General features: G+C 36.4%; 1 protein-coding gene across 3 annotated transcripts in view; it reads right to left on the reverse strand.

Annotated features, from left to right (window-relative positions):
* The window catches only part of PLCB1 (phospholipase C beta 1), a 679879-nt gene that overhangs the window by 175271 nt on the left and 490961 nt on the right, over positions 1–13647 (reverse strand). For all 3 annotated transcript variants that reach the window (XM_059406554.1, XM_059406556.1, XM_059406555.1), the window contains exon 10: positions 8763–8909. In XM_059406554.1, the coding sequence (XP_059262537.1) occupies positions 8763–8909 (147 nt within the window). The remainder of the gene's footprint in view (positions 1–8762; positions 8910–13647) is intronic.

Below are 13647 nucleotides of genomic sequence, written 5' to 3' on the forward strand. Positions count from 1 at the left end.
ACCTTCACATTTATAGCCAGTTGACTTACAAAAAAGGTGCCAAGACAATTCATTGCAGAACATATTATTTTCAACAAATAGTGCAAGGACCACTCGATAGCCCCATGCAAAATAATGAAGTTGGATCTCCGTCTCACATCATCAACAAAAAAGAAATGTTAACTCAAAATTGATTAAGCTCCTAAATATTGTTGGGTCCGTTAACAAAGGAGTGAGAATGATACAAAGCGAAGGTCAAGCAAAGCTTTATTTCGTGCCAAGCAATGAGAATCAAACCGACCGTTCAGGGCCATGCCTCTTACAGAGAGGGCAACCTCTCTCTGCCTTACAGACTAGCTGTTAAGGGCAAAGGCCATGTGATTGGGCCTGGCCACACACAGGTGGCCAATGAGATTATAACACAGAGAGAAAGCTGCACAGTCACTCTAGGTCACACCTAAGTGACCAACGGAATTACAATTTACCCTATAGCAGATATTTGAACTAGCCTATCACCTTGGTCAGAATTGGCGCTCAAAGGGTGGGGCCTATACTCCTTGGTAGCTAGGAAGACAGTATGCACCCCCACTGATTGGATGTCTCCACCTGGCCTGACCCACCCTTGTATTTGGGCTTTGTTACTGGGACTGGTTTCCCGGACTTGTTTTTAAGAAAGTTCCCAGGGGGAAGGGTCAGGGACAGTTTAAATTTTACTGTATAGACAACAAAATCACTGTTTAACCAGATGGAATCGCTCTGGCTAAGTAGGCCTTTACAATATAAGACATAAAACTATAAAACTCTTAGAAGAAAACATAGGGATAAATATTGGTGACCTGAATTAGACAGTGGTTTTGTACATATGACACCAAAAGCAAGCAACAGAGGAAAAAAAAATTGATATACTTTCTCAAAATTTAAAACCTTTGTGAACAGAACTGAAATCCTCCAGTAAAGTGATAAGAATTGTAATAATCAAGGCACTTGTAAAGTGTGAGGAAAAGAATGGAAGCCAAACAATTTGTATTTCATTTAAGTAGTTATTGGAAGGTACTAATTTCTTGATAAGTTAGTTTTTTAAAGATTAATAATAAATAACTTTCAAGACAAACCCACCATCAACACACAAATGTAAGTTTTTGGTTTTCCACATTAAAGAGTTTCTCTGATGTCCACTCTATAAGTCTCCATCATTTTTTAAATAGTTAAAAAATGACAAACTGAAGAAAACTGTCGAAATGACTGGAATCGACAAGCTCTGCCTGGTGGAGACATATAGGACAAAGAAAATGGGATTAAGCCTGTTGGCTTAATTTTATTTTTATATGCATGTCACAACACCCAAACATCAGCATAACAAAAGGATGACATTCTTGAGTTCTATGGAGCCCTAGTAAATGCATGAAAGGCTGATTAAGTAGGCTTTCATAATCACTTTTCTCTGCTAAAAAAATAGGGCATTTTAAACACACAAATGTGTCTGCAAAAGAAGAAATGCTGACAAAGTAATCTAGAAAGTTCCTGATGCTAGATAATCAATTTGCCATTTATAATTGTTTCAAAGTTTGTTGTAATAAAAGTCTCTGCTACAGTAGAAAAGGGGAAGGGGACAGTGAGCATGAGGAGAAAAGGTTGTCATTTGCACGATTTTTTAAGCTTAAGGGAAGGATTAAGGGAGTGAAGAATTCAAAGAATATTCAGTTAACTCATTAAAAATGTTAGTTCCTGCAGAAAATTGTACGTTATTAAAGAGCAGAGCAGATTTTCTTGTGTACTATCTAGAATATTGACTATCCAATGGATTACTGACTATCCAATACCATTATGATTTCTGAGTCTATTTCATTAACGGGTTGTTGAGTGTTTCTAACTTCAGTAGGGAAGTTGCCATGGGTTTATAAGCTAGATAAGGTTTAGTGGTAGATTGAAGTCGATAAATACCTAATTCACACTAGAGTTTTCAGTCAAAAAAGATTTAAAAAATTTCTAGAAACATTTCTTTGGATTTGCATGCATTTTTTTTTTTTATCATTCAAGAATAAGAGGAATTTGATGTACTTTTTGAATGTGGATCAATTAATGTTTTTAAAGACATGGTAAGTCATGGGGTTGGGGTTGTGAGATGAAAAGGAATATGAAGGGGGAAAAAAAAACAACTAAAGAACGGAACATGAGAGAGAGAGAGAGAGTCTATGTTGTGTTTATTGTCCAACACCTACGCCCCAAAGCTTTCCAAAATCAACTGTTGTTCAATCTTAAAGTGAATAGTCTTTATTAGAAATGGAAGCCTCCCCCCAAAAAGCACATTTTAAGAAAACTCACATTTACCCATAACTGTCCTATTCCTTGGCATACATCTTAGGTTTCCTCTGTGTTTTCCTTCATTTACGGAGATTTTTTTCCAAATATGTATTCATATTCTCCAATTTTTCGTCCTTTTCGGCCTAAATCCTCAAACCTCATTTATTTTTCTCGCCTAGGATTCCTAACTCTTCTTGGTTATATCCAACCCACCCATTGTATTTCCATTTTATTACATCCAATATATATAGTTTCGGGGCCAGGGAATTGCCTGGGGTTGGGATTAATGATATGTCACGAGTCCCTCAACCCTTGTTATTTCTGAAACTAGTATCTGACATCACCGCTGCCTGGCTGTGAATACCCTTTGGAGAACATTCCAAGTCCATAATTGAACTTGGGAGCCAAAGCTCCATCTCAGACTAATTCATAATACTGCCCCAAGTCATAGCTCTGCAACTTCTCACTTGACTGCATTCACGTTGGTGAGCTGGCTACATTCGATGTGCTTTGTCTAAGACTATCCAAGGCATCCATGGATGGAAGACACCAGAAAACTGAAAATAACAACCCCTCTATTAATACAGGCTTCTGAGGTATTGTCTATATTTATAGTTATCATTATGTATTGTCTTCTTTTCAACCTCCATGCAAAAAGTTTCCAGAATGTGACACATTTGTTAATTCTGTGGTCTTCTTCAATAAAGAGTATCTCCTTCAATAAAGGGAGATAGGAACTATTTCTCCTTTTGCTTTCAATGCGGTGTCAGCCATGCGGGTCACCTCATCCCACAGTTACAGTTAAGGAAACTGTCCAAAATATATAGGATGTGTTATTCATCTTGACCATTTCTAGGGGCATGAGTTTGATCTGATGTCTCTTGCATAGTACCTGCCAGCCCAGGGAGACCATGAAACGGTCTTCAACATGGATTGAATGGCCATAAGGTGGCTTAGGTGAGAAAGTGGGGAAGCAACTTACGCTTACTTATTATTAGGGTCTGGATACATTCCCAAACATGTCCTATGTGGGAGGCAAAATACTGGTTCCTGGGATGCAAAAATTACATGAGACCTATTCCTTACCCTTACCCATATAGTACACATAATGGAGATGTTCTCATGTACCAGGGAATTTGAACTCTCACCCCAACCTTGCACTTCTGGTTTCCCTTTCTTTCTCTTTCTCCTCACTAGTAGAATTCTATTTAGATTCTATTTAATTAAGGTTCTGATAAGGTTTAGGATCCCGTCCTCAGTCCTAAGGTAAATCTTAATTCTTCCTGATCATGTACTGGAGTTCTACATTAGTGATTAATGTAGGGATTGCTGTGTAGTGTAGCTTTGGGCTATATCTAATAGAGCATAAAGGAAAGGCTACATGGTAAGGGGCCACCTCACTTGTACAAAGGGCCACAAGACAGGGACTTGCAGCCATAAGGGGAGCAAAGAGACAGAAAGCATCTGGGTCTCTGATGACACCGTGAATCTTTGATTTAATCAACCCTGAACCACTCTGCTCCTGGACTTCTTGTTGAGATTGATAATAAATCCCTTACCATTTAAGTCACTAAGTAACAATATCCTATTACTTACAGCCAAAAGTACTCTGGCTGTCTCAGTTTATCTTCATTTCCCAAACGAAGAAACTAAGGCTTAGAAGAGTTAATTTTCTCAAAGGAAGATCTGAATGTCGTCTATTTGCTAAACATCATCTTCCATTCTACCATTTAACTTTCATAGGTTTGTGTGTATTTTACACCAAAACTAAGTTATAAAAGGTTACATAAGTTAAGGGTTAAAAGAGTAGGAGAGATGGGAAAGCAGAGTGACGCTCAGTCTGGACAAGGGTAAAACTATGCCTTGAATTATTCCTAGAACTTTTCTGCAGTCCAGAGCATATATGTGAGAAGAGGAGTTGAATAATTATTTGATATATTCAATCAGATAATTTAATTCATCAGCGGATAACAAAAACCTCAAATCTATTTTGTCTTTCTAAGCTGAATGAGGATGTTAATTATTCAGAGATACACTACTTTGCTTTGTCCATGAGTCTGGAGCCATTATCTCTCAAAGGGATTGGATTATGGGAAGATTTATGAAAAGCTGAAAAAGTATAGGTTGAAATGAATGCATACTGTTCTGTCCTTAGAGAATTTCGTTTTGAGTCATAAGGGTGGATTCCCAAAGAAAAACAATAATTTAAAACACAATCACTACTTGATGGACTGCCAAGACTATCCAAAACCCTAGAAAAATGACCATCGTAATTAAAAATCATCTCATTCTGTACATATATTTCTCTCAATGATCCTATTTATTTTTCCTTTTGGACATCTTGATGGTCAATAAAGGAGCAATAATGAGTAAAGAAATAGACATAATAATAATAACATACTGCTAAATTGATTGGTTTTCACACTGTACATTTAATTTTTATAGTTCCTTTGAATGTTTGGAAGACAACATTCCAAATATCAAAATCCTCCTTATTTGAATCTAGACTAGCATTTCTCAGGAATACTAGTTCATAATATGCTATAGGAAAATAAATAGGGTGGTAACAGTGAGGGGAGAGGTCTGATCATAACCATAACCTCTCTAAGCTTTTTCCTACATTTAAAACACACTGCAATAGATGCCAACTTTGGTTGTACCTAGCATTTTAAAAACTCATTTGAGTAGGAAACTCCTTTTTCCATCACATACCCCCTATACAAAATAATATTTCTATAGAAAAAGTTTCTTCTTGTTCTGGAAATGCTTATAAAATATAATAAAATCTTACTTTCTAGGTATTGATTTTAACATTTAATTGGTTTCTGTTCGGTTATACATTGGTTATAACTTTATTTTATAATATTCTTAATTGGCTTTGGGAAGCTTGGACTTCTATATCATCAATGTTATATTCAAAAGCCTCTGGGAGAGTTCTACATTAGGTTTCTCTATAATTAAAGCAAGGATACTAATAATATCGTATGAGGTAAAACCGGATTGTACTAATAAGTCAAAGAGAATTTCAAACAAAACATCCAAAGCCCATATTAGAATTTATACATACATTTTTTTGTTGTTAACTATATGAATCTTCTTTTTAATTCCCTGTAGGAAAATGAAAAATTTTGACTGGTATTGGGATAAGGTGACACTGTAAAAATGTGGATTTATATAATGCAAACCTCAGTAAAATAATATATGGTTCAGAAAAGTGAACAAGTTAAAAAAATAAATAAAGATCAGGATATGGTTTCACATAGATAACATAGTTTTAAACCTGAATATTTGAAAATTTGTGATTCTAATGCTACAAGAAATTGAATAGTGGGAGAGAGAATTGATTTACTTGGTCAGAAATCATGTGTATCAGGTGATAGTGATATGAAACTTTTATTTTGAAATTGGAGATAGTTATTTGAGCTCTTTCTTCATCAAAAAAGAGAGTCGACCCTTCTTTTTCCTAGTAACTGAAAGTTCCAACTACTGATAACTATTAGCTATTAATATGCTAACACCCTAAAACCAAGCCAACACAATGAAGCCAAATTCTCAAACACATCTGTGCTTACCAAGTTATTCAGAGGAAGGGTGAATGAGTGACTCTGGAAGAAATTCACTGGACGAAGAATCCTTAATGAAATGCAGTTAAAAACAACAAAAACGAATTGCAGAGAAAAACTGAACAGTATTCTGTAGTTTTATCATTCCTACTGATACCAAATAATTTTCTCGGAGCTATTATTGTGTTGTTAGTAAAGCAAATGAATTGATTATGTATAATTTCATAGGTATCAAGATTGATAAAGAAAGCACGGTTATAGAATCAGCAATTTAAATAAATTAGAAGATGGGAATGAAAATAGTTTTGTGAGCTAGAACAGTTCAGACACAAATGTATCTTTTCTTGCTTTGTTCACTGAAATGGTCCAGAAACAATGTTCCATGATGTAGGGTTCAAATTGTTGTTATCCGTACATTTTTTTTTTCACTGAAGGAAAACAAAGGTCATTTGGGGAAAAGTCTGATTCTGTGGTGGTGCAGAAAGGAACACGATGAGCCTGGAAGATCTTTATATGCCAGAAAGCAAAGACATTTTCAAAGATCAATGGGTCATGTCAAGAGACTATAGAAGCCATCGACGAAAACTGAGACAATTTGAGTACTGAAAAGAGAACACTGCCTGTTGTTGGTGAACCTACATAAGATCTGAAAACCATAAATCCATAAAGATAAGCAAAGAGACTCTATTCTGAGAGAAGGTAAAACTAGTAGATGGTGTATCCAGTTAGTCTTATTATTCAATCATTTTGCTACCATTGCTTCATTTATTATAAGACAAATAATATAGATACTCATGAATGTAAATACATCAGTTGGAAGGACTTAAAATGGACTCTTAGTAAAATTATTGCATATCATGACTTTCAGGCAGGTGAAACCACGTATGATGTCCAAAATCGAACTGAAAATATGCTTCTGTATTTTTAGGAATATTGTGGTCCTAAGTATATGACAAATGCAAGATGCTGTCATCTGCCAGTCTTTATAGGTATATTGTTTAGGAAGCTATCAACTGAAGATCTTAATGAGGTTCTGTCAGTCTCCTCAAACTTGAATGAGAAACAAGATTATGCCTTTAATTTCAACCTCTATGTAAAATGTAATATCTCTTCAGTTATAAATGCAGGTCACAAATCACAGCAGTACAAGCAGAATTGTGAGCCATAGGAGAAATCACAGATATTTTCATATTATGTTCCATTATTGCAAATAGTCACAATATTATTTATACTAATAATTAAATTGTGCTTATAGAAATGTTATTTTACCACACATCTCTTTTTTAATATTTGATAAAAATATTTTGTTAGAAATTATCTCCTCTTTCATCCTATATATTTTATTATATGCATTTATCACTACACTTAGAAGGGTTCATTAACATTCACCAGAATGTTAAATTCATTGATGGTACCAAATAAGATTAAGACTCCACTGAGAAGATAAAAAATTAAAAACACTCCTTCCAATGAGACCTATGGTTTATGTTTTCTGCCTTTGAATCCGGGTAGGTTTGTGACTGTTTTGACAAATAAAGAAGTGACCACACAGAACTTCAGAGGTGAAGTATAATAAGGCAATTAAGCTTCCTCCTTGTTCTTTGGGACATCTGTTCTTGCAGCCATGTCTACTTATGCTGGGGCTGCCATACTGTGAGGAAGCCCAAGCTACATGGTGAGGCTCATAGGCAAAAGATGAGTAGTCCTAACTGAGCTCAAGTTCCAGACATGTTGGAGAAGCATCCAGATGATTCCAGCATCCAATGTGTTTGCATTATCCCCAGACACTTATTTGGCAGTTGAAGCCCAGGACACCAGGAAAGAGAGACAAGCCATCTCCTCTCATGCCCTCTCTGAATTCCTGACATACAGAAAATGGAGCAAAATAATATAGTGAGTGTTTTATGTCACTGAATTTTTGAGTGACTTCTTATGCAACAAGAAATGACAAGAATAAAAGTTAGGATGAACCAAATATGAATCTAGTTAGTTTTTGGCATGCATCTCTCCTAGTAGATAATGCCAGTTGAAACAAAACAGGATGCCTGAGAGCCTCCCAGTTTTTATAGAGAACATACAACTGCATTTTGACTGACCAGAACTCAGACTATGTGGTTCTGTCCTGATGCTCTCGATTATACGGAAGCATCCTGAGACAGCTCACTCTCGCTGTCTGGAGGCTACTTTGCTCTCTCTGTCGCAGATTCATTTTTATTCTAAGCTATTTTTTCACTGAGTGTGGGACACCAGGCCAGTGCCCCATTTGATACCAATACAACCTACATTTGTACTGGGATCAACGGATCGCCTTAAGGAATTTAGATGAAAGAACTGCTTATGTCTCATGTAACTGGGACTATGAAATTCTCTTCGACACCCCTGAAAATACAATGCCTGGGTCTCCCTTGTCATTATATTCTTCTTAGCTTTGCCCATCTATCCTGCAATACAAACCACATGTCCCTATTTACAAAGAAGTATAGGTTGTCATTCAGGGTTAAATCTGTTTACATCTAAAGCTCCATTCTACCTTGGGAAAAATTAGCTATTTGCCTTGAAGTCATACATAAGTCAAGCATGCTTTGGAAATTTCCTGTACATGAAAACAATCCAGAGTATTGCCAAAGGCTTGAAGTCCACTGAAGAAGTAGTTCAGTTGCACAAAAATTCCATTGGCTCAAAGATACCAGATGTGATATGTTCTAGAAGACTTAAAAACTGGGGAAGAGATACGTTGTGAAGAAGTGATATGTGATATGACGTCTTACAGCCGGAAACTGCTCCCAGAGCTCAGTTCTCAGAGGCGTTTTGTAGGAAATGGAAGAATACACGCCTTCCCTTCTGAACAACAGAAAGTAGGGGTTGGTGAAATTTGGGGAGATGGCCTAAAGTCATTGTCAGAGAACTATGAATTCGTACCTGTGAGGTAGGTGTTGTGTGAGGAATTGATGAAATAGTGAGAGAGGGGTTGAGACATATCTTCATTCAAATCCAGTTTCTCAGGTGAAACGACTCCATTTTCTTCTCCACTCAGATAGCGCATAAAGCCATCCACTGATATCTGTCCTGGAGGAAATAAAGAGTTAAGAAGAATGTGAAAGCGTCCTTTCTACGGAGTACTGGTATCATGTCGCTTGAACTTTTTTTTTCTTTTTCCTGAAAACTCTGGTACATCCAAGGTAGAAGACAATAGCCACAATTGCATTTTAACATGGATAACAGAAGTCGAGGATATTTACATGAACCTCCCTGACTTTCAGAGGATTTAAATACCTAAATACCAATCTCTTGTTTTTAAATTAAATGGTTATCAACTTTATGGATGGACATCAAAATGTTATTAGCGCTTATCTCTGGGTAATACAATTAGGAGTGAATTTCCAAATTTTCTGTTATTGTATATATGTTACTTTGATAATCAAAAAAGTTATTCATGAGTGGCTTTATTATTTAAAATAAGGCAGAAGTATTTTCAATTAATGATCTTTTTCTCTGAAACAGAAACTACAGATGATTACAAATGAGTCTGTCCCAGGCATAAAAAACTGAATGTTCAGAAACAAAGAGGTTTTAAAATTTCTTGTGTAGAATGACTACTTCAAATGGAAGGGCCATGACGCACACTTCGGTTTACTTGGGCCCTATTTAGAATTTTTGCTTTTGCTGTAACCTCTCTGAAGTGACTAATGCTAAATATTGAGATAATCCTTTATCTTTATTGCAGTAATCTTTATGGAATGCCCAGAAAGGCCATCCTCACTCTTTTGATTCATTGCCACAAGTTTATTTCTTCAACCTTAACAATCAGAGCCTCCAAAATCCCAGCACATTTAAGAGCAGTGGAGACATTGCTTGTAAACATTGGAGGGTAGCATTTCTTTCTTCTTGTTGAAACAGTTTTATGTTAACATAATAGTGTTGTACGTTTGCTTAAAAAAAAAAAAATAGGCACTGAGATGAACAAACAGGAAAACTAAAATTTCTCTAAACATGCCTAACTCTTTATTCAGACATAGGTGCTGTTAAGATCTTGGTGTATATGCTTCCAGCAAAAAAAAAAAAAAAAAAAAAAAAAAAGGGTGTGTGTGTGTGTGTAATATTTGTTGAAGGTGCAATCATTTATTAATTTTATTAGATTAAACTTAATTGGAATAATAACCTTTGTATTGGTGGAACAATATATGATAAAAATTGTCATGTAATCTGTAATATTTGTATTTTATATGTATAACATTTGTATTTTATATGTATAAATATGTAACCATAGCATGACTAAGTAATATTCCCTTATCATTGGACAATAAAGTTATTTCTAATTTTTCACTAGAGTAAGTGACATTGTACTGAATGCTCTGATGGTTAACTCTTTGTTCAAACCCTTAATTGTTTCCTTAAGATGAATTCCCAGGAATACAACAGCTGGTTCAAGACAATGCACATTTTTAAGGCTTTTAGTATATATAACTAATTTGCTTTCTGTTAAAGTTCTAACAAGTTACTCTTTCATCAGTGTTTTTTTTTCTTCTCTTCACCCCTACTCTAACCTTGCAGGTAAAAACACAATACACAATAATTATATTTTTATTGAACATTACTCTCGAATGATAAGAGCTATATCATCTACAAGTGTCAAAGCTAGTGTTAACTATTTACCATAGTCTGAATCTTTTCTTTATGTACTTATTTGACAGATAAAGAGAGCGTGTGAGAGGAGGGGCAGAGCAAGAGGGAAAAGGGGAGAGACAGATGCCTCCCTGAGCATGGTACATGATGTGGGGTTCGATCCTGGGACCCCAAGATTGTAACCTGATCCAAAATTAAGAGTCAGACACTTAACTGACTGAGCCACCCAGGAGCCACTGTAAATCTTTTCACATCTAATATATGTCTCAAAATAATAAATATTTTTCCCAGTTCTGGGGAAACAGCTAAATTGCCTTTACTATTTTCCAGGAATAAATAAACTAAAAAAATAAATTTGGTTATTGGGTCTTGATCAGCAGAGCTGGGTTTTATAGAAAGAAAAATCTTCCTAATCAAACTGAAATAGGAATAATAATCGGACTGTGAACTTTTTAAAAGTCAGCATTAACGTATACCTTGATAATTTCAGTAATGACAAAGAGAAAAAGTGTTAAGTTCTCGTGCCTTAGAAGTAAGAAATAGGACATGAAGGCCTTCATCCTGCTATGTTTGTATGATTTTTTTTTTTTTTTTCAAGAGTTTATTTTTAAGTAGGATGCCTGGGTGGCTCAATTGGTTGAGTAACTGCTTTCAGCTCAGGTCATGATCCTGGAGTCCTGGGATAAAGTCCCACATCAGGCTTCCTGCTCAGCAGGGGGTCTGGTTCTCCCTCTGACCTTCCCACTCTTCTGCTGCTCTCATTCTCTCTCTCCCTCAAATAAATAAAATCTTTTTTAAAAAAGAGTTTATTTTTAAGTAATCTCTCTACCCAATGTGGGGCTCAAACTCATAACCCCGAGAGCTAGAGCCTCATGCTCCCATGACCGAGCCCACCAGGCTCTCCTGTTTGTGCACATTTTTAATAGATGCCATAATTTGTACCTTCAAATCGCCAACACCTAACAAAGCAATTGTTCCAAACATTCTACTGTTGATGAGAACGCTTTGGGTACTGCGCCCGAAGCCTTGGTTTTAAAATTCATTTATAGTTAAATGCGTATATCCTTTCAGACTGGCTTCATTTTGGAAACAAACTAAAATCAACGCATGGAGAGTCAAAGCTATTTCAATAGATGGCTTTAAAAACTATTCTGGGGGTGCCAGGGTGGCAAAGTGGGTTAAGCCTCTGCCTTCGGCTCAGGTCATGATCTCTGGGTCCTGGGATAGAGCCCCACATCGGGCTCTCTGCTCAGCAGAGAGCCTGTTTCCTTCTCTCTCTCTGCCTGCCTCTCTGCCTACTTGCGATCTCTCTCTGTCAAATAAATAAATAAATAAATCTTAAAAAATAAAAACAATAAAAAAATAAAAACAATAAAAAAATAAAAACTATTCTGCAGGGGTACCTGGGTGGGTGGCTCAGTGGGTTAAGCCTCTGTCTTCGGCTCAGGTCATGATCCCAGAGTCCTGGGATCGAGACCTGTATTGGGCTCTCTGCTCAGCAGGGAACCTGCTTCTCCCCTCTCTTTGCCTTCCTCTCTGCCTACTTATGCTCTCTCTCTCTCTCTGTGTCAAATAAATAAATAAAATCTTAAAAAAAAAAAACGATTCTGGAGTATCAAACTCATTAGAAATACATTAATAAAAACAACAATTTCGTCATTGTCCTCCTTTCTTTCTGTGACACGTCCAACGTGGCAGCTTCTTCCATTAGTGCCCATTCCTCCCTCCTTCTTTCCTTTCCTTTTTGCTTCTCTCATTACCTTCCACTTCTCTACCATCTTGTTTAACAAAGAGTCATCAAACATCTACCATGCAATGGGTCCACAGAAAAATAAAGCACCGTGAAGCACAGACCTCTGTTCTGCCTTCACAGAACTCAAAGAAAGTAAGATCATTCATGCCTTGCAAACCAGGTGTGAGCTCCCCCAAAGCAGGGTGCGCGTTTGTATCCTTGTCGTCCTGGAATCTACCACAGTGCTTTGTGCACCGTAGCTGTTCAATCAGCCCTTTTGCGGGGGCTCGGGGGCTGATTAGTGATTCAAAATAGGAAATAAGTTCATTTCAAACTGGAAGATCACCAAGGAGAGCATCATTTTGATTCTTTGGTCCGATCAGGTCTAGTCATATGAAATTGCTAATGTTGACATTTTTTAACCTATGCCAATGACAATTTCATCCAGCTCAGCCCTAACTCCAATTATTTCTCAGAGGACAGGGAGTCAAGGCAAGTGTCTTAGGGACCAGAAAAGAAAAAGTAATGTGATTGATGGAATATTGTACACACCAGGGGGCTGTGGAGTGTGGAAAGCTCACAAGTGTAATGTTCTTTCTGAAGGCATAGAAATGACAGCAATAAAATACTGTGGGACTAAACCAACTGTTTTTATGGTGTGGTGACTCTCAGGCTGTCATGTCTGTTATCTTGCAGGAATAAATATCTTTTGGTCCAACCAGTGACTCTAGAGAGCATTTTAAACAAAACATGCCAATATGGTAAGGGTGACTAATTTTAACTTGAACATTGATGCCCATGTATTGTGTCTAATGCTTTCTGGAGGCTTATGCTGAGAAAAATTCTGAGTCACGCTTATGACTAATTTTGGTATGTTTTATGGGTGCAGGACAGAGAAGTGGGAGGGTACAAAAGCTATATATTTGTTATTCTCAAGTGAGGATACTGTAATTAAGATCAAGTTATACTTTACAATATATCAAAGAACATGTGTCAAACTTTCATTTAATTCATTACTGAGAAAACTAGGAAAATGACAAAGCCAGAGAGGGCTATGAAACACTAAGGCATACATACGTATGTGTCAGCATATTACCCAAACAAAAACCCCACAAACCTATAAAAATATTGCTAAATAGTATATAAAGATGATTAATGTTCTGTAGGTCAATTAAACATAAACTTTGGTTATCTTCTCTATCTTTATTATTTCATAGGAGTTGATTTTAACATAATGTTTTAGTTTAGATTAAAATCAGTAAAAAAAAAATAAGAGTTGAGTGAGTCAGTACTTGCAAGGACTATTTATAATTAATTTGATCAAATAATGAAAAAATCCCCAGTGAAGGAATTTACTTAACTTTGAGTACCAACAATGCAAGAGTTTGGAGGACAGTTTAGGATATGACTGCAGACTGCAGGTGAGCAGACACCTGGGGGCAATTTTTC

This window comes from Mustela nigripes, chromosome 7 (assembly GCF_022355385.1).
Source record: "Mustela nigripes isolate SB6536 chromosome 7, MUSNIG.SB6536, whole genome shotgun sequence".
Taxonomy (NCBI): Eukaryota; Metazoa; Chordata; class Mammalia; order Carnivora; family Mustelidae; genus Mustela; species Mustela nigripes.